The sequence below is a fragment of the Nasonia vitripennis genome (genome assembly GCF_009193385.2).
Source record: "Nasonia vitripennis strain AsymCx chromosome 5 unlocalized genomic scaffold, Nvit_psr_1.1 chr5_random0006, whole genome shotgun sequence".
NCBI classification, from domain to species: domain Eukaryota; kingdom Metazoa; phylum Arthropoda; class Insecta; order Hymenoptera; family Pteromalidae; genus Nasonia; species Nasonia vitripennis.
This window is the reverse complement of record NW_022279657.1, coordinates 587,061-608,243: the sequence shown is the minus strand read 5'-3', so window position 1 is coordinate 608,243 and position 21,183 is coordinate 587,061. Positions and strand designations below refer to the sequence as shown.

Here is a 21,183-nt window from a genome sequence, read left to right as displayed (position 1 = left end):
ATGTCAATCACTTTTTCAGATAATAAATCTGGATTCAAACTTTTATCAACTTGATGCACAATTTTTCTGCTCTTTGAAAGAACTTCTCTTTTTAGCTGCATAGCTTAACTTTTCTCTGTTTCCATGGGACGGTAAAAGGACGAAGTGGATATGTAGTGCATATTTACAGAAGCACAAACATCCTGAAGAGCAGCGATTCCTAATCCTACTTTTGTAAAAGACTGCACTACGATCTCATTGATCACGAAAAAAGAGTTGTTCTTATTAGGATCTGTACGTGAGCTTGAAAATGTATCCACACATACTTCACCACAAACTTTGCAAATAAACAATAAATTCACAGCAAAACCATTTCGTTGTCCTAATTCAAAATTCACTGAATTTGTTTTACTAAATTCACATGTCATCTTGTCAGCTATAACTTTAAAAACATTTATGTTAATAAACATGTTTTTTTCCTGATCAACAACATCACTTGAACTTTTTAACATATCAGTAAACGCCAATTTTCTTTTTGTTGCTGACTCTTGCAGTTTAGCTTGCACAGCATTTACTGTATTATTAGAAACACTTCTAGTGCAAGATTTTTAACTGAGAGAATTACGATTTGGAACACTAGTTTTTGTTGCATTTTTATTTTGATCAGTCTTGTTTACATTTGCTCGAGCTTTTATTGGGTTAGCTGCACTCGTAGCACTTTTACGATATATTTTTGGCTTCGGTTTACGCCACTTTGAATGTATAGCATCCATTGTTGTAATTTATAAATTAATAAATTATAAATTATATATTATATATCAGGTATTTCTGCACTTATAAGTTCATCAACATCATCTGCATTGTTCAGTTTATAATTTTTATGAATAAAAGTCAACAAGTGCATATGTGGTAAACCTCCTTTCTGAAACTTAATTACATAAGTATATCCAATACATTTTCCGAAAATGTTTTTCTTTCAAGATTTTCATTTAATAATTTATAACTTGTTGCAATAAAAACATTTGATAATAAATCAGGTCTATCAATAGCTGATACATTTGTTCTCAAATGTTGTTTAATTTCCTTTCATTTTGGGTTACATGTCATAGTAATAAAAAGATCTGGTTTAACATACTGCGACGCTGTGCCTCCCAGTACAGGTGCGCAACACTTGACGCCTCGTACGCGCCAAGATTTTTCATTAATCGCGGGATTTAACGTAATCGCCGACGTTTGGGAGAACGTGGGGAAAGAAGGAAGAAGTAATCACACAAGTTATTAAGTTGTATTGCACGTATATTTGGCCCAGCCCTTCCCTACAACGTAGTGGCCGTAGCCGCCCACGCACAGTAGCCACGCAGGGCTCGCCGTCACACCTCTACTCTCATATACACGCGCGCGCCTCGAAGCTCTCGCCTCTGACGTCGCGCAGTCTGACCCGTCTGCTCTCTCTCACACACACCCGAATTTCGGCTCGGCGCAACCCGCTCGAGTAGCTACGCGGCCGGCGCGCTCTCTCGCTCTCTCTCTCTCTCTATCTCCAGTACGTATAATCGCGAGCACCGCGCGCGCTCACCGCGGCGTCGTCGGCCGAACCAACGCGGTCCCCTCTCTCTACTCTCGGACACGCACACACGTAGCTGCGCGCTCACCAACAGCTCGCGCCAGCGGTCCCGGCCCGGCGATGCCTGAACCGACGCCGGCGTAGCTATCTGCTCCCCCCCCTCTCTACTCTCTCTCGCTCTTCTCGGAGCTCGCGCGCACAGGCTTTGGCTCGCGTTGGCAGCAAGCCGGACCTGCTGCTACCGAGCAGCGAGGATTTCTCGGACGCCCCGATGCCTCTCTCTCTCCCTCTCTCACTCACACACTCTCCCGCGTTTCTTCTACGCTGCGCTTCTCTCACTCTTTCTCGCTCTCGCGCACGCTGTCCCGATGCCTCGCGTGGATGACGTCGAGGTGTGCGCCCGCACCGCACACCGCTCTCTCGTCTCGCTCACTCTTTCTCGCACACACCCGCGGCTTTCTCTCTCTCTCTCTCTCTCTCTCTCTCTCTCTCTCTCTCTCTCTCTCTCTCTTCTCTCGGCGGCCTAATGGCTCGCACCGAGAGTATCCCGAGAAACCCAAAGGTTCTTACCTGATGTAGGAGAGACGAACACTAGTCTCCCGTCCCCCAGTGGAAGCCTCGCTAGCCTAGGAGGTGCTGGCTTCCCGTACTCTTTCTCTCTCTCTCTCTCTCTCTTCCCCTCTCTCTCTCTCTCTCTCTCTCTCTCTCTCTCTCTCTCTCTCTCTCTCTCTCTCTCTCTGCAGACTGGGGAATGAAGGCCTGGCTCCCGTTCCGGCTTCCTTCCTCTGGCTGAACGGCTGGATGGTCGTCTCCGGGGAGGGATCTCTTCGTCGGGGCGGCGGTCCAGGTCGTGGCGCTGCTGCTCTTTCACTCTCACTCTTTTCTCGCAATTCACTTTCGCGCGCTCTCGTCACGTTGAAGTGTTATCGACAGGGCTCGGAAAGGAACTGCCTGCCTGCACGAATTCACGGGACGTAGCTCGCGTCCGAGAAAACGCGGGCCTCGCTGGAACCGATCGCCTTTTCTTCCTCGCATCGAGTGAGGTTGCCGCGCAAACAACAACGCGCGATTTGCTCGGCTGCGACATACAACGTCGCAATCCCCCTCCCTTCACTTTGCTACCCCCAAGAGAGACGGACCCCATCGTAGGGTCAGGAAAAGGACCGTCCAACTCATTCCCATTGGAGTGGGTTTTAAGTTGGGCGGGGGCGCCACCCTACATCCTCCCACTCGCCCCGGAGTTGCGTTTGGAGCACAACCGCAACCCCGACTTCTCTTCCCTCTTGTCTCTCTCGTGGCTCTCTTCTCTCTCCTCTCTCTCTATTCTGCTCGATCCTCGCAACGTCCTCCGTAAATGCGCCGAAGGACGAGCTCTCTCGTCTCAGGTGATACTCCTTCTAAGCCTCGCAAGATTTGAAGGAGGATGTTTCTCTCCTCTTGCTGGCTATAGTTAGGGACCTCCCTGACGACGTGGATCTGGCGATTCTGGGTGTCTACTTCTGGGCGGAGACAGCGGAGACGCTCCTTCTCCTGCTGTTGGTATAGCTGTTGATACAGCTCTCGTGTCACCAGCTCTTAGACCTCGTTCCGATACATCGCTTCCTGCTGCTGCCTTTCCTCTCGCATGCGGCGATCGTTCGCTTCTCGTTCCTCTCTCTCATCTCTCTCTTGACGCTCGCGGGCCTCTCGCTCTTCTCGCTGGCGATGGTCCCGTCTCTCCGGCTCCTCTCGCTGCCGGTCATCGGGTTCGTCCCAGCTCTCTTCGGCGATGTCGACGCCACTGGCCGTTTCGATGGGAACGTAACCTCCTCCTCGCTGCTGGCGGCTCCGAAAGGCCTCGGCGCTTCGCGGGCAGCTGGTCACCTGGACTCCGTGTCTGCCGCAATTGCCGCAGAAGTCACGGGTGATCCCCTTGTTACATGTGGTAACACCATGGCCCGGCTGCCAACAGTTAAAACAACTGTACGGGTCCGGGTCGATCGTCGGGTTTGTCGGAATCGGTCGGAGTCCTCCGAACCACGCTCCCCTTTCCTTTACGGGCAGGGTTCTGCGGTTGGAGGTGCGACTCCTTGTTCGATCCGCCGAACGATCTTCGATGACGTTCCTCGCGTCTCTTCTCTCTCTCTCTCTATGGTGAGTCGCTTTGACAGCTTTTCATTCTGCTCCTACTTTCGCACTGCTTTTCTGCCGCTTCTTGCCTTCGGGCCCTCTTTTGTTGTAGATTGTTGCACGCTCTTTTTTGCAACCTTTACGACGACATATAAATCGCTGAAGGTTGCAATTTATTTTCAACATCTTTTCTGCACAAACTTTCTGCACGGCTTCTAACCTCAAAATCTACTCGGCTCGGCTTGGCTTGGTTTCCCGCTCGCACGGCATCTCTCTCCGCTCCTAATCAACATCGAGGAGACATCTACCGCATCGAGGGAGAACTTCTAAGGCGTCTGCACATTGTTTGAGGTCGGTACTTTCTTGCTCTTTACACTAACGCTCCATCTAGCCGTAAGAGTTATAATACCGACTCTACCACTCCGTCGATAACTTAACATCACACCACGAATTTCTGCTCTACCGACTGTCAGTAAGTTATCGACGAAAATGAGTGAGAGCGGCGAAAAGAGCGGGGAAGTGCCTTTTCGGCAATGCGGCAGCTGTAAACAGCCTATTCAGCACAAGGAGCCGAAAAGGTGTGCTTTTTGCAAGCTCCATTACCACGTCAAATGTCTGAACACCATCAACATCAAGACAGTCGTGGTAAACGATAGGCAGTTTATAGCCTGTCCTCCCTGTGCGGACGCCAAGGGTGCCAAAGCGGGACTCAGGTCAACATCAGCGGCGGGGTGACTGCGACAACAGCGGCTAACAAGACCACCCCAAAACAACCGGGGACGAAGAAGACGAGATCGGCACCACCATCAGCCAACACTTCACGAAGTACATGACCAGCACGCTCATCACCAACCATCGAAGCTGCATTGAAGGAAATTCGTGAAGCTCTCGATGACATCCGCAATGCTCATGCGGAAGCCATCCAGACACAAAACATCGTGTCGGAGAGGATCTCGAGAATTGAGCAACGTCTTAGCCCCCTGGAGAAGCGTCTAAAGGCCCTCGATGAGCTGCCTGCACTCAAGACTCGCATACTTAATGCTGAGTCCACCATCACCGAATTGCAGGCACAAGTCCAAGATCTCTCATCGAGGAGCCCAGCACTGCAGCAAGGCAACAACAACAACAGCAGCAACAGCAGCAGCGCTGCGGAAATTAGCAGCCTCCGCAGTGAGCTGGCTGAGGTCAAACGACGGCAGGAGCAGACCTCAAATAGTGTTGTTGTCATCACGGGCTTGCACTACACCCGTGAGACCTCGCTGCATCTTCTCGCGTTTGCAGTCATAAACGCACTTGACCCAACGGTCCTGCGGAGAGATGTTGCATCCGTCAGGGTCATGGGTAGGCTCGATGCACCCCGGAACACCGCCAGGAGTGATGGCAGATTGCCACCACTGGCCGTCACCCTCTCGTCGAGTGCACTAGCACGAGCAATCGTCGTTGCCAACGCTCGTAAACGCAAGCTCCACACCAACGAGCTGGACGCAACCGTGATGGAGGAGGCCAAAGCTCTGAGCCCTGACCACCAAGGGCTCATAAACATCAATGAGCTACTCCCCACCGATGTCCACAAGCTGCGTTCACGGGCTAGGCTGGAAGCCAAGAGGAGGCAGGGCTGCCGAACGTTCGTCAGGGACGGGAGATTGTTCGTACGCTGCAACGATGACATCGAGCGTGCCACTGTCATCACCACCGACGCCGAGCTGGATAATTTTTTAGCTCGGATCCCGCTCGCCGTAAAACGTCACTCCACAATGAAGCTGCCACACATACATTTCATCCCTTCACGTCCGCCATCAAGCTCATCCGCCGTGTCTTCATCGGGTTCTAAGGTATCTCTGTCTGAAGGTCTAAGGGTCTGTCATTTTAATGCGAACTCTCTCACGGGTCACATTGAGATGATCAGGCACTTTTTATCCACTCGCTCTTTATTCCACGTAATAGCTGTTACTGAGACCTGGCTAAGCGAGAAGGTGACATCCAGCCCTTCACTGGATGATTACCTTCTCTACAGACGAGACAGAAACAGAAACGGTGGAGGTGTGGCCCTCTATATACACAAATCTCTGACGGTTAGTGTTATTTCATCATCCGACGGTGAATGGTCCGGCAAGCCAGGCAAGCCTGAATACCTCTTTTGTGAGATATCGGCCAAGGGAGTTTCTCCCATCTTCGTGGGGGTTGTGTATCGTCCACCTCATGCTCCTTTTTTCCAAGGCTCTAACTTTATTAACGAACTAACAACTCACATGCACAACTACTCCACGAAGGTTATAATGGGGGACTTTAACTCTGACCAACTATCCTCATCTGAAGATGCCAATTTCATCATGGCCTTCATTGATGAGAACTCTCTTTCGTCCGTTCCCTATGGTGCCACGCACCATAAACAGGGTTCTGACACCTGGCTTGATCTGTGCCTAATCGACGAGCAGGATCGCCTGCAGTCATACTGGAAGACAGACGCACCTTTCATCAACGGACACGACCTTATCACGGCCACTCTCGACGTACAGATTCCACGCTACGTACCAAATACATACTCATACAGAAACTTTAAAGGAATCAGCGCTGAGAAGCTGAGAGACTTTCTTAGCGAATGTGACTGGTCATCTCTCACCACTTCATCACTTGACGACTGCATATCTTTACTTAACGCTAACCTCACTAACGCCATCAACTACCTCGCTCCATTGAGGACTGTGACACCAGGACGACAACGTCACCCGTGGTACACTGCGGCTCTTCGTGGCCTTGTATCCGAGAGCAATAGACTTTACAGGCGTTTCAGGGACTCCAGGCTCGAATCAGATCGACGCGTTTACAGATTAGCTAGAGACTATGCTCACAAACAAGTCGAGGAGGCCAGGTTGAATTATTACTATTCACGCCTGTCCACCTTGACCGATATTGCTGAGATCTGGAAAGAGCTGGAGAAACTTGGAATTTTTGCCACCAATACCCTTACCATCTAGATTTACCACAGATGAACTCAACACTCATTTCAGCGCGATCTCAAATGATCCGCTGGCTCCTGCTGTTGAGGATTATCTTGTTACCCTGGAAAGTCTTGACCTCCCGGAACATTTCGAATTCAAACCTATAACGGAATCGGACGTGTTGGCTGTGGTGTTGCACTTTGACACTCAGGCCAGGGGGAGCGACGGCATCCCACAGGTTGTCATCTCAAAAGCTTTGCCGGTTCTTGCTCCCTCACTAAGTCATATTTTCAACCTGTCCCTTAGCGAACCCTGCTTCCCATCTGCCCGGAAAATGTCACTTGTGCGCGCACTCAACAAAGTCAGTTCACCAACAGCCCTGACTGAATACCGTCCGATTTCACTTCTCTGCTTTCTTTCCAAGGCTCTGGAGTGGCTAGTGCACAGGCAAGTCTCAGAATACCTTGAATCAAGGCTATTACTAGATAACCTTCAAACAGGCTTCCGCACTGGTCACAGCACTCAGTCTGGCCTAATTAAGCTAATTGATGATGCCAGAGCTGGGATAAACAAAAAGAAAGTAACACTACTCCTTCTCTTTGACTTTAGCAAGGCGTTTGACACTGTGTGTCACGTCAGGCTCCTGAGAAAGCTATCCACCTTTGGCTTCTCAAAGCAAGTCATCCGCTGGTTTGCCTCCTACCTCTCTGGTAGAGAGCAGGCCGTCGTTGGTGAGAATAACGAACGTTCTTCTCCTCGGCGTCTCAACATCGGCGTCCCGCAGGGGTCCGTTCTGGGTCCCCTGCTGTTTGCATTGTACATCAATGACATCGGTTTCTGCCATGATACCGATGTTTTCCATCTCATCTACGCGGATGACTTGCAAATTTACAGTCAATGCCACCTCGAAGAGCTCGATTCTTTATCAAACAAGATGAGTGCCAATGCTGACAGGATTACTGGTTGGGCTGCACAGAATAAGCTAAAACTTAATGTTGCTAAAACTAAAGCAATTGTCCTGGGCTCTCCCTACTACATAAACGCATTACCCTCAACAGCTAACACTTTCATTAACATAGGGGGTGCCCAGGTCAGCTTTGAATCTTCCGTGCGTAATCTGGGATTGGTGCTCGATTCTAAGCTTACGTGGAGGGAGCATATTACACAAGTGTGTAAGCGTGCTCACACACTAATGTACAGGCTTTACTTTTTCAGGAAAAGCACCAATCTCAGGTTGCGCAAGCACTTAGTGCAGGCCCTCCTGTTTCCTCTTATAGACTATTGTTCTCTCGTATACTGTGACCTGACGCAGGAACTCGACCTAAAACTTCAGAGGCTCGTGAATACAGGAATTCGGTACATCTATGGTGTAAGAAGAGATGAGCACATCTCCCCATACAGGCGGGATTTGCAGTGGCTAACCACTGCCGGACGCAGGAAGTATTTCACTGCTTGTTTCCTAAGAAAAATGTTTAACACAGCCGTACCATCATACGTACTGGCATACTTTGACTTCCGCGTGACACTTCGGCCTGTTAGGGGGGAGGTGATACCTCTGGATATTCCGACATTCGCGACGAAGACGCTGAGGAACTCGTTTCATATCAGCGCCTCATACCTATGGAACAACCTACCATCTCACATTCATAACACTACATCTGTCTCAGGTTTTAAGAGACTAGCTAAAGAGCACTTTCTTGAGCTTGAAAATACAAACACTTGAATCGCTTGTACACATTCACGCAAACGCACACACACACGCTTGTACACATTCACGCAAACGCACACACTCACACACTCTCGCTTAACCCATCTTCACATTATCATACTATCACAATACACATTTTTGCTGTACTACTATTCCTGCTGTATACAATTTATCGTACAACATATTGTACGCCAAATAAATAATAAATCTAAATCTAAATCTAAATCTAAATCTCTCTCTCTCTCTCTACCTCTCTCGTCGGAGCCGTTGGCCGCTGTCCTCGCCACAGGGACTGGTTGGTCTTGGACTGGTAGGCAGGCGTCGGTCTCCTCTCTCGTCTCTCTCTCTGGATACGCCTCGCTTCTCTTCTCCGGGCGGCTCTGGTTGCGTTGCGCCGTGCGTTCCACGATGCTACAGCCTCCTCAACAACGCGCGATTTGCTCGGCTGCGACGTACAACGTCGCAATACTTTTAAACTATTGTCATTAGATCTAAAAAGTTTTGTCGTAACGATCATGAACTTTCTGAAAATGTTGAAGATAATATAACCATTTTTCTAATTTTTACTTTGTCATCGTTACTTTTATTTTTTAAGTGATCCATGACATCTTTGTATAAATCTTTTCTTAATTGGTGTTAATTTTTATTTAAAAAAAATAATCGCGAATCTTCAACTTTTATCCAAGCATCAACAGTGTATTGTTGAGGTTATTTTCCTAAATTTAAGTAAGAATTAAAATCGTTTCTAATGCTGAATTTATGACAATAAAATTGTAGCATTGAAATATTGAATTTTTCTTCTTATTTTCTATATCGGGCATCCATCCAAAACCTCTATTAGGATACATAAGTGGATATGACATAAGTTCTACATGTTTACTAATGTACGGTGTATTTTTAGGTGCTCTACGTTTTGAATATATACATCTCATACATCTTGACCTTCTGGTGGTTGACCATTTTCACCTACAAATACCACAGTTACTTCATCACATTTAGCTGCGTTATATCTACGCTTATTAGGATTAGAATTGCGTGTTAAATGTATAATAATTTCTTTACTATTAAACTCAACGTTGTTGTTTTTTAAACGATTTTGTTCTTCCATTTCGATTTCGTGCATCATTTTGTGTTTATAATTTTGTCAATCATATATGTATCAAAATTAGATCAAGCAGATAGTATGTAAATCGGCTTTGTCGAGAGCAGACTGAAATCCTACTCCACACAAATCTTAACAACGCTCCTCAAATCCACGCTCATAAATCCCGCATATTCCTCCCGAAGAACCGAGCCCCAATTAGAGTCCCTTTTTTATGACAGCCCGTAACCGACGCGACGAATAGCGCAGCTTAGGACGACCCATAGCCGACGCGACGAAGAGCGCAGCTCAGCAGCACATCTGCACAACTTCTATACTCCGGACGGTTCGGATTTTGGCCAGTTTCTGGACTAGACCCTCTTTTTGCGAACATCTCGAGTCCCGCGCGGTTCAAGCCCGCATCTGGACACGTTTTCTTCAGGCCCAAAAACTACTCCTCCGAAACCGTTCCACCAATTTAAATGCATTTTCCCCCAATACTCTCGTAAGCAAAACTTTCCCTCTCCAAAACTATCCCCACCAGACCGAGGACAAGCAAAGTTTCGGAGAATCAGTCTCTCTCGAACGCTCGACAGCTACAGATCGCCTTTAATACCTAACAGAATACACAAATACTTTACTCCACACTAAGTGTTATTATTATTTCACCTTACTGGCCTATCGAATTTAGTTTCGATAGACCGTGCTTCACCAAAGCACATTTCTAGGGTGTTCGTTGTATGATTGGAGGTGTACGAAGGGAGGGGGCTCCTGGCCTTCTGGGGTGGCCCAGGGTGGTGTTTCGCGCGGCGGCCTGGCTCCCGCTAGGGGGTATCACTTTAATTTTTCGTCTTTTCGCACTGCCTCCATCATTGCACCCGTGGTGTCGCCTGTGGGAGCGATGCGCTCGTTATAAGTGCTGACGCCGCTCTCGTCTGTCAGAGCATCGGCCTCGGCTCGCGGTCGAGTTCGCGTTGGCTGATGTGCTGCTGACCCGCTATGAATTTCGGTTGCGGCTATATTTTCTCCCACAAAGGATGCTACGGTGCTGTTACTTGTATCGGGTGGTATTTGTGGACTTATATTCGCGCTTTGAGGGTGGGCATTGTATGAGCGTTGGAATTTCGTAAATCGCGGAGTTCCGCTTCTATCAGGGCCCGAGGGCTCCGCCGGATTCACGATTATTGAAGAGTTTTTCAAGGTTTCGTGATCGTCGCTCGTCGCTCATTGCATTGGGTGGACGCTTGAACCGCTGCTGGCTGCGATTGGCGCTGACGCTTCGCTTACGGCGTCTGAATTCTGCGCGATATGACCCTTCGCTTTAAGTCATCATATTGTATGCAGATGTTTATCCCGTATTCATGCGCGAATAGAAACGCGGAATCAACTGTGCCGTAGTCCGTATCTGAAGCTAGGATTTTCTCTGTTTCGCCTGACTCGCCGCAGTGCTGCAGCATTGACAAAACTCGCAAATGCTGTCGAAGCTCGGTGTCCGAAATGTCAAGTTTTGCTATTTTGATTAGTGAGAAAAAGAGGCAGTCTCCTGGTGGGAAACTAGGATTATTGCTTGAACGTCTTAGCTTTGTATACGGTTCGGCACAGCGTTTTTTTCTTATATACGCTTGCATTAATACATTGCCCGAGCTGAATGATGAGTTCTCATCGGATGGCTCTGGCCTTCGATCATAATTCCTTGGGATGCCGCTAAAATCCTCGGCTGGTTTCTTTCGGCTCGGGCTCTGTCGCGTTCGCGGCTGGCGGTGGTTTCCGTGAGTCTAGTATTACTTTTCCGCTTCTCGAGTCTAATTTCTGTGCGTCTTGCTGAATTATTTCTGCCTGCGGGCTCGGGTAGCGAATTTGTGCGTTTCTTACGTCTACGTGCGCGTTTTCGGCCCGCGCGTGCCGATTCGGTTCTGTGGCGATTATTTGCTGCGCGTTTCCTCTTTCCGATCCGTCAGTCAATTTTCTTTCTCATACATTAATTTGTAGCCCCCCTTTACTACCGAATTCTTTTGCTTTCATGTCGACTGCCAGCTTCTTCTTTTAGACTTGCTCGGACCACGGCCACGACGGACTGGGCAGCGGTATTAGGTTATCGTTCGCTCGATTTTTCGCGTCTGATTTCATGGGCTTGCTGTTTGGCCGTGAATGATTTCCTTTGGACCCGTTTCGTGCGACAGCGATGGTACCTTGGAAGCTGGTGATTTGTTTGCGCTCATGCTACTTACGGAGCTAGCGCTATGTGGCAAGAGTATGTTGCGCGGGTTAACTCTTTCTATCGGGAATTTGAACGTTTGCAAAGGCTCCTGGCTCATTATTTTTTCCGACGGAGGTATTAGGCCTTCTGATTCGCTGCTAGACAAGCTGTTCGGGCTGTACACTTTCAGGGTTTTGCGGCTTTGGCTGCTTTTTGCGCCACGCGTAGCGATTGCTGGGCCTACATATATAACGTAATTCCACGCTCTGGGCGGAAAAATTACGTCATGGATGCTGTCTGATACTGCAGTTTTTACCGTTATCATTGACTCGTCGGAATCTGACGCCGGGTTAAGGGCCGTTCCGGCTCCCACCCCGCGAGATCACTGGCGCAGGTAGAGTTCAATTGCCTCGTGTAGTATTTTAAATATACGCGCCTTCTCGTCTTTGCTTAGTACGTATCTGTTTCCCGTTGTTCTTTTTAGCGTTGTACTAGTTATCACCGTCTTGAATCTTATCGCGTCGCGGTAGTCTAGCGCGTACACGTTCGGTGCGTACACGGTTGATTTTTTGCTTCTGTGAACCAACGTATTTGAATTAACTTTTCACTGTGGTGTACGTCGTGCAGCGCTCGGCATCGTCGGCATCGTCGGGGCTCGATAACGATTGTCGTGCTTTCTCTCCTGCCACCCCTTTGACTGCGCGTGTGCGAAAAATTCTGCCCGGTGGGGTGTTTGCATCTTCGTCCGGGTTTTCTTTTATTTGCTTGTCTGCTAGCGCGTATAGTTTGACTCGCGTCAGCTCTGGATTATCATCACCTTCGCTTATCATCGGATTTCGTGATAGCGCGTCGGCGTTCGCGTTTTTCTTGTCCGGGCGATATATAATATCGAAATCGTACCCGATCAGCGCCGCTTTTAATAGGTTAAATCTTAGATCCGGTTTCTTGGCTGTATGAAAATGCTTAAGCGCCTCGTGGTCTGTACATATTGTGAATTTACGTTCGAATAAGTAGTAGCGGAATTGATCTTTGGCAAATACTATCGCGAGGAGTTCCTTGTCGTATGTCGGATATTTTTATTTGCTGCCTTTCAGGCAGCGCAAAGCGTACGCGCAGGGCTGATCCGCTGCCAGCTTCCCTTGAATTAAAATCGCACCCAGCGCCCAGTCACTCGCATCGGTTGTCACGCTGAATGCTTGGTATAAATCCGGAGCTTTTAAAACGGGTTCTTTAGACATCATTTCTCTCAACGTATTAAACACTACTGTTTGCTGCGGGCCCCATATATACTCTGCCTCTTTTTGCAGGAGTTTAAATAGCGGTCGCACTATCCCCGAGAAATTTTTTATGAATCGCCGATAATAACTGAATAGGCCGAGTGCTTGTTTTAGTTTTTTTCCGGTCGGTTGGCACTGGGTATTTTGCCATTGCCCTAGTTTTGGTCGGGTCAGTTTTAATGCTACCGCCTCCGACGATTTTTCCGAGAACGTGCGCCTCCTTTTTCAGGAACTGGCATTTCCTCGGTTTAACTGTTAAATTCGCTTCTAGCAGTCTTTTTAACACGCGTCGCAAGCAGACCATATGTTGGTCTAACGTTTCGCTAAATACCATGAGGTCGACTTAGTCGAGTAGATCTCGACTTCCTCCCCCTGCAGACCGGCCGTAGCTAGGGACATAGCTCGCGTAAAAGTAATTGTGGCTTCTTTAAGGCCCATCGCCATGCGATTGAATTGCAAAAGTTGATTTCCGTAATTACAGATTCTGGGTGCATCTCGATTTGATAGTACCCTTGTTTAAGGTCCATCACCGTAATGTAATTCGCGGCCGCGAGATGTTCAACTATGTCTTTAGTAAACGGTAACGGGTGGCAACTTCCTTCCGCTTCCTCGTTGAGGGCACGAAAATCTGTCACCAGGCGAAACTTTTTGTTGCCTTGCGCATCGGGTTTTTTTGGGACTATCCAAATTGATGATGAATAATTCGAGTTTGACGGTACTACAATGTTCTGCTAGCGGAGCTTGGCTAGCTCTCAGAGCATGTGCTCCTTTAAAGCCGGTGGAAATTTGAATCGCCCATTTCTTATGACTTTATCAGATTTCAATATGATTTTATGTTGCAGTAAGTGCGTTGCCGGAAGTGGCTCACCTTCGAGACCGAAAACTCCGGCGTAATCATTGACAACCGCCCGAATTAATTCGATTTCTTCCGCGTTACAGCCTTCCGTGTCTGCTAACTGCAATATTTGTTCGACTCACTCGCGTCTGGCTTTGGCGTCTGCCATTGGTTTATTATTTAATGCACTTACTTCTTTATATTTTTCTTGCTGCTTTCCGCAGCTAATCATACGCCGCGAAACTCACTGTAAAATTCGCGTTATTTTCAGCTGAGCCGTTCTCATTGGCTGAGTACAACGTATTATCCACGATTGTTTCGCAATCAAGTAATTCTACAACGGGGCTAAGTATTGTTATTTCGGACTCGCATATGTTAATGCATTCCGCGTAGACTCGGCCATTATTATTTTCAGCTACAAAATTGCCGAATAGTAGGTTAGGGTGTAGGTCCATTAGTGGAACCCACCCGATTTTTGCATTATTATTTAGTACGCGCGCGCTTATAACCATCCTGACTCTAGGGGGAATTGTAATTTGTTTGTCTGCCTTGAACGGCAGAATTACTTCGCCGAGCCTTAGGTTCTTATTAGCGGCATCTACACAACCCTTATGTGCGTTTATTATATCCCAGCCCATGACTCCTGATTCGCTTATCGGGAATTCATTTGGCATCACGTGAATGTCACATTGCAGCCCTTATAGGTGTATGACCGCCCTAGTGTAAACGATGTACCGGGGGTAACTCCGAGTACTTTTATTATATTACGCGCGTCGTACGGATATCCAGGGGCTAGTTTCCTTACTTTTGTAACTGAAATGTCTGCTCCCGAGTCTGTGTAAAATTTGCCCGTTCTAGCAATCAACTGAGGGCTCTCTATTTTTACAATCGGCGGTTGTCTACCAGCTGTCAAAAATCTAATCGCGGCTGAGTTTTCGTGCTGTCCGCCCATAATACTTTCTTCTTTTTTTCCCCGTGCTTCTTCGCAACGCTCGGCGCTTGAGGAACGCGGCGAGCATGCTTCTAGTTTAAATTTTGATTATTAGTTTCGTTATTTGTTTGAACGTTATCGCGGCTATTATCACGGTTATTATTGCGATTGTTATTGTGGTTATCATTGTGATTATCATTGCGATTATAGTTACGGTGATTATAGTGATTGTTATTGCGATTGTTGCCGTAATTATTTCGGTTATTTTGGCCGTAATTGCGATTATTTTGGTAATTGTTAAACCGGAAATTACGGTTAATCGGATTCCTGCCGCGGTATCCGTCGTTGTTGCTATCGCCCCCGTTGTTATAATTCTGGTTGCCGTTTAGATTACTCACAGAGCCGTTGCTCGCGTTGCGATTTTCTGGATTTGTGCCATTATTGTTGCCGTTTCTATTATTATTATCATAGCGGAAATTTCTGCCTCTATTTGCAATCGGATTTTGAATTATTTTTTTCCGAGGCGTGTCTTATTATTGTGCGGCATTTATCAAGTAGGTGGCCTGGCATCTTGCAGTACGTGCAATATGTTTTTTCGGTTTGGCGGTCCGACTGTGCGTTGGATTTTTCCGGCCTTGCGTCTCTATCCGCGGCGTGGCTAGATCTTCAGCGGTCACTAGACGCACCTGTGCTGATGCCCTTGCAGCGCTGGTTTCGCTGGGTATGGCTGATCTTGTGCTTTGCTGCCATTTGTATCCGATCGCTACCGTTATAGCGGCACCAAGGGAATTTGGCCTTTTACTTCGAACCAAGTGGTCTAGCGGGGGATTGAGTCCAAGCAAGAATTGCTCAAACACGTCCTTGTCCGTCTGTCGCCGCCGCGCCTTCCTATCGGCGTTCGATAACGCTGGGGCTGAGTTTAGAATAGTTTTTAACCGATTATATAATTTACTGACGCGCAAACTGTAGTCGCCTGCCGTTTCGCTTTCGCCTTGCCTTGCCGTGCGTATCTGGGAGTGAATTTGCTCCGCAATACCTATATTCGCGTGGTGGAGAGTTAGATCGCTCAATAGTTCCTCGACGGACGAATAATCGGCGGTTCTGGCTCGGTAGCCATCAGCAGCCTTTCCTCTTAATCGATTCGCGATTTGCATCAGTAGAAATTTCTCGTGCGCCGGTCCGAATGTATCTGCCACTTCGCATACGGCATTGCAAAATAAATTAAAGTTGTCGGGATCGCCGTCAAAATATGGTATGTAACTGGCCGCTTGGTGGAATGACATTTTCTGTCGCGGCGCTTCGTCGCTATCATGGCATAACGAGCTTTCATTTATCGGGGGGCGGGTGCGTACGGAGTATAAGGATATTCGTGATTGGTGGGTGTGTGCTCGATTTCAGTCCCCGGGCCTCCCGCTTTGATCATTTTGAGCCTCGCTTGCCCTGGCAGATCCTGTCGCTGCAGGTGCCCTTCGCGTTCACCTGGAAAGTTGGGGGGCTCGTCTTGTCTCCAGTTCGTCGTTTGTCTCTGTTTCAAAATCGTCTTCGCTGTCCGATTCCGTATCCGCGTAATACCCATTACGTGTGCGCCTCGGTGTTGCGTGGACGTTATTATCATTTCATCGCATAAATCTCCGGCTGGGCGAGCTGTGCGTTTTCCGGTTTCTATCCGATTTTGCGGCAGCTTCGCGGTACGCTGAGCGTCGGATGCTATGGGGCTCGTACTTGTTTCTACAAATTTCTCGCGAGATATTCTGACTACGCGCATCGTCTCTGATTTTCTCAGACTGTCGCGTGCAACCGCATCTTTCCCTGTCTCGCGGCTCTCCGATTGCCGCCTTATCCTTTCTCGTCTGTCGAGTGTCTTTTCCTCGCGTCTCAGTGTTTTTTCCGCGTACGTCCTTCCGCGTTGTTTGGTGTTACCTTCGCGGACCAGATATCGTCGGGTTGCCTTACTACCGAGTACTAAGCCCTCTTCTTCACTATATTGCCGGATCGACTCTTTAATTATTTTTTGAAGTTGTTCCCTGGACAATCAAAGCTCCCACGAGCCCGCCGCGTTCACTATAGCTGGTTCCGCGCGTACCATTCCCCTGTCTGTCTCCTTTTACTCTAAGTCGTCTATCGGTAACACGGGTGGGAGACGATTGTGTACTATCGGTGGCCGTGGGTAAACCGTAGTCCTGAGGCTTGAGACCGTCAGTGATTAGGTCATTATTGCCCCGTACTATATTTTTCATGCCGCACAAATTCGCGATATTTTGCTGGCATCTAGCATTTATCGCCAGGTGTTCGGGTGTTTCTAGTGGCTGTCCGATTGGTTCCCATGGGTTATCTACGCACACGGGCTGATCTAAACGCAATTCCTCCAATCTACTCTCAAGATTTTTCATGTCAATCTGAGTAGATTGGGGGCTCTGCGGTAATCCCACATATGATAATGCCGGGCTGTTTGCCCTCATGTCGATTGATTCGCGACTTTCTACATCCGTCTGATTGGATTGTTCAGTTCTTCGCGGAACCATGCTGCTATTTTCGAGTAGCTGTTTTTGAGCCGTGCTCCAATTTCGCGTCATTCTTGTGCGGTGAATCTCGTTTTTTGAATCGCTTGACTCTAATACAGCGGAGCTTAACGTCCGCGTTACTCCTCTTTGATAATTCGGCGACATTTTCTGGTGTATCTTAAATATCCGATCGCTCTCTGCACCTGATGTTCTTTCCTTGCGGCGTGCGCCAAGTTCCGCTCCTTGCCGCGCTAATTATTTTCGGTGGTGCCATATAATTTTTTTTTCTTTGATTTATGGTGCGCGGATTTTACACTATAGCTATTTTGGCGCTCGCGAAAATATGTTTATGTATTTCAATACATTCCCGGAAGCTAAGCTGTGTAGATATTTAATAAGAAGGACTTACAGAAAGCTAAGCGCGACTGTGATTACTCTGTCCATGCTGGTTGCTGGTAACGCTGCTGGGGCTGGCTGGTTTATCGCGCATGTCGGCGGCTGGTTCACGCCGATAACTGTACTGCGCGTGAAGGTTGGTGCTGGCTCCGGTTGTTTGAATGTAGCGACGGCTGCTGAGCTGCTTGGCTTGTCGACGGCTGGTCCGCGCCGACGGGTATTGCTGCTTGTGCGTTGGTCCAGGTGGGCTTCGTTGGTCCAGATGGACTTTCAGGGCTAAAGATCAACTTTGTGGGCCTAGATGTACTTTATGGATTTTTTGAGACTTGTTTTGCAGTCGAGGCCTTCCTTGTTCGATCAGCCGCACAATGGGAGAAAATGGACAAAATTCGAGCCACGCGTCATTTTTAATCGTAGAGCCATGATTTTTTTTAAACTCTTTAGAAAAGCATCAAGTTTAAGCTACAGGTGCGGAAATTATTGTATCACCTTCCCCTAAACCCATGCGACCCCTAGAAGCCACCCTTACCAAACCACAAGCAGTCTAACTCATCTATCCCAGGGAACAGCGAGTTAAATCGCTTTATTTTTTCTTAAAATAATTAAGCCACACACCATAAGCCAGCTAATAACCTAAATACCTACCCCTAACCTGCTTAACCCCTAGAAACCACCCCTACCAAACCCAAGCAGGCTAACTAGCCTAACCCTGGGAACAGTGAGTTAAATCGCTTAATTTTTTCTTAAAATAATAAAGCCACACACCATAAGCCAGCTAACCACCTAACCACTCACCCCCTACCCCTAGAAACCACCCCTACCATACCACAAGCAGGCTAACTAACATAACCCTGGGAACAGAAAGTTAAAATGCTTTATTTTTTCTAAAAATAATAAAAACCCACTCCACAGGCCAGACCGGAAACACGCAGAATCGTATAACCACGTAATTCAAGACATTATTACAAGTAAATTAGTCACATTATTTGTTAGTTGTAATTGTTGAATGAACTGCTATTAGTCATCTGCGTTGAAACAGATTTAAGCCCCTTTACCACGTCAAGGTTGCAGTCTTCAAAGAGGTTTTTTTGTTGTTTTTTTGTTTTTAATTTTTTTTTTAGTTTTTATATCTGTAATGTTTTATAATTTTTACATAGCAAAGTTGATACATTTATTGAGGATTAGAATTACTGAATTATCATTTCATCAGAAATGTTTGAGAAAATCGACATGAATAAAGATTTTTTTTTTAAACCATGTTTTATTGCTTGTGGTTTGGTAGGGGTGGTTTCTAGGGGTTAAGCAGGTTAGGGGTAGGTATTTAGGTGATAGCTGGCTTATGGTATGTGACTTTATTATTTTAAGAAAAAATTAAGCGATTTAACTCGCTGTTCCCAAGGTTAGGTTAGTTAGCCTGCTTGTGTTTTGGTAGTGGTGGAGCCTTAATAAGATACGGTAAATGTACGTTTCAAACATAAGGCAGTTATAAAGCAAAACTGGAACAGACCCTCTTTTATTAAAAAAAGTTGTACCACCAAAATTAACACATTTCCTAATCTTTTATTTATTTATTTAATTATTTTTTTTATAGGACCGTACGCTTCTTTCGTGATGCGAAGAGGTCCTAAACAAATCATGGGAACGAATAAAGTAAGAGGATCTAAAAGAGAGTCGAGTAAAATTATAATTTTTACTAGGCCTACATGCAAGAATTGTACAAGCAGAGACCGCATTTCAAAATTACATAGGGGAATGGGATAAAAAATAAAATCTTATATTATTCGAGAAAATAGCCTCCTTGCTAATAGAAAATTTTGTAAAATATTTTAAAGCACTTGCGTAGATCAGTTGTGTTTAGAAATTCACTGTCTACTTTATTTTAAAACAGATTTTTTGTTTCAGGGATGTACTGATCAAATTATAAGAGAATTCAAGAAACAAAGCGGCATTTTGTTTGGAGTCATTATAAGCCTTGGCCTTCTTGAAGTGATAGCTTCTGTCTTTTCATTGATTCTCTGCTGTGCAATCGGCTCAAACGATAGATATAAAGCATAATGAGGACTGCTTATTCCAGCGTTTTTATATCTGTGTGATTCATGGCATGTAATAAAAAAAGCTGCGACTAATTGTAAAATCAGCAAGTTTTGTCTGTGTATGCTTGTGCATGTTTTTTAGTGTAAAACAATGACCATGTCTGGACTATACGTGGTTGAATAAGAAAGATAGCTATATAATTTTGTAACTATTTTTAAACAAGTTAAAAAAACTATTGAATATTTATACGACTACACAATTTAAAAGTATTCTCAATTCTATAAATATTTTCTTTGTATTTTTTTGTTTAGCTTAATCCTGATAGAAACGATAATCATCAGTTGGGTAATTAATACAGAATTTTCAAAGTTAAAACGTCACACTGCGTTTGTATACTTGTTATTTACAAAAAACATTAACTAAAAATGTAAGCATGTATATTACGTATGATTGAGTATATTTATAATAACAGGATTAAATAATTTTATATTCAATTTGATTGAAAATAGTATATTGTTTACCTAGGGCGTAAAGTGGACTTTTTTATACCGAGTGTGGGAACGTGTTTTATAACGCATGTAAGATTTCTGCGTTTTTGTGACTACAAGCGGCATTAAGGTGACCTTTTTGAAAGTGCTTCTCCCAGTATTATATACATATATACGTATGTATGTATGTATAAGTACATGTTCATTTTTTAAAAATTTTCAATAAGTGGGCAAAAATAGTATATTACGATACGTGTGACTTAAATGGTTCTTTTTTGCACGGCGCAGTTAGCACCCGAGCGTAGCGAGGGCGCTAGGCGCCGTGTAAAACTGAACCATTTAAGTCAAGAGTATCGTATAAAATTTTATAGCGCAGACTGCTAAAGTCCGCAAGTCTCGCCTATTCGTGACTAAAGTAGTCCTTATTTGCACCGTGAGGTTAGCGCACGAGCGTAGCGAGTTAAGTCACGCCCAGATAGGTGACCCAATTTAAACGGGCACCGCTCATAACTCGTCAGGGACAGCCACAATCGAAAAAATGGTAGAGACCAAAGTTGTAGGATATCGAGGGGACAACCCGATGGTGACCTTGGATTTGACCTTGAACGCGTTTTTTCAAGGTCATTTGAAGGTCAACTTTGGATTTTTAAATAGGAACCCCATTCTTTTATTGCGGGAATGGAAAGAGCGGTAAATTTTACGTTCAGAATGGTATGTTCGGTTGCGGCACTGAAGGTCATCTCAATGTCCTGCAGCCAGAATGAAACCCCGCCTACGTAATTCCTCTAGCAACGCCAAATTAAAAAAAAGTGGTAGAGACCAAAGTTGTTGTATAGGGGGGGGGCGGGGGGGGGGGGGAGAATTGTGACCTCGAATTTGAGCCAGTCCTACAAGGTCATTTCAAGGTCAAATTATTTTTTTTCAAACTTTACTTTTACTTTGTATCCGAGATGAAATCCCTTCTTAGATGTTCTCTGTCCAGCGGCCAAGACGCAAATGAGCCCTTGCTAGCGTCCAAACATAAGTCTCGCTATTCCCCGAATGATCCCTTCCGACGGTTAACTTGCGAATGGCTCTTCTAGGTGGTCGCCACCTACCTACCCGAACTCCTGATGTGCGAAAAATAAAAATGGCTCCCGAAATA

The 21,183-nt window shown here is 46.3% G+C and overlaps 1 protein-coding gene across 4 annotated transcripts in view; it reads left to right on the top strand.

The window, feature by feature from the left end:
- LOC107981563 (tetraspanin-1) overlaps positions 1–20,043 on the top strand; it is a 172,291-nt gene extending 152,248 nt beyond the window's left edge. For all 4 annotated transcript variants that reach the window (XM_031933072.2, XM_031933073.2, XM_031933075.2 and 1 more), the window contains one exon: positions 19,420–20,043. In XM_031933072.2, the coding sequence (XP_031788932.1) occupies positions 19,420–19,572 (153 nt within the window). In that variant the 3' untranslated portion in view covers positions 19,573–20,043. The remainder of the gene's footprint in view (positions 1–19,419) is intronic.
- The last annotated feature ends 1,140 nt before the right edge of the window (positions 20,044–21,183 follow it).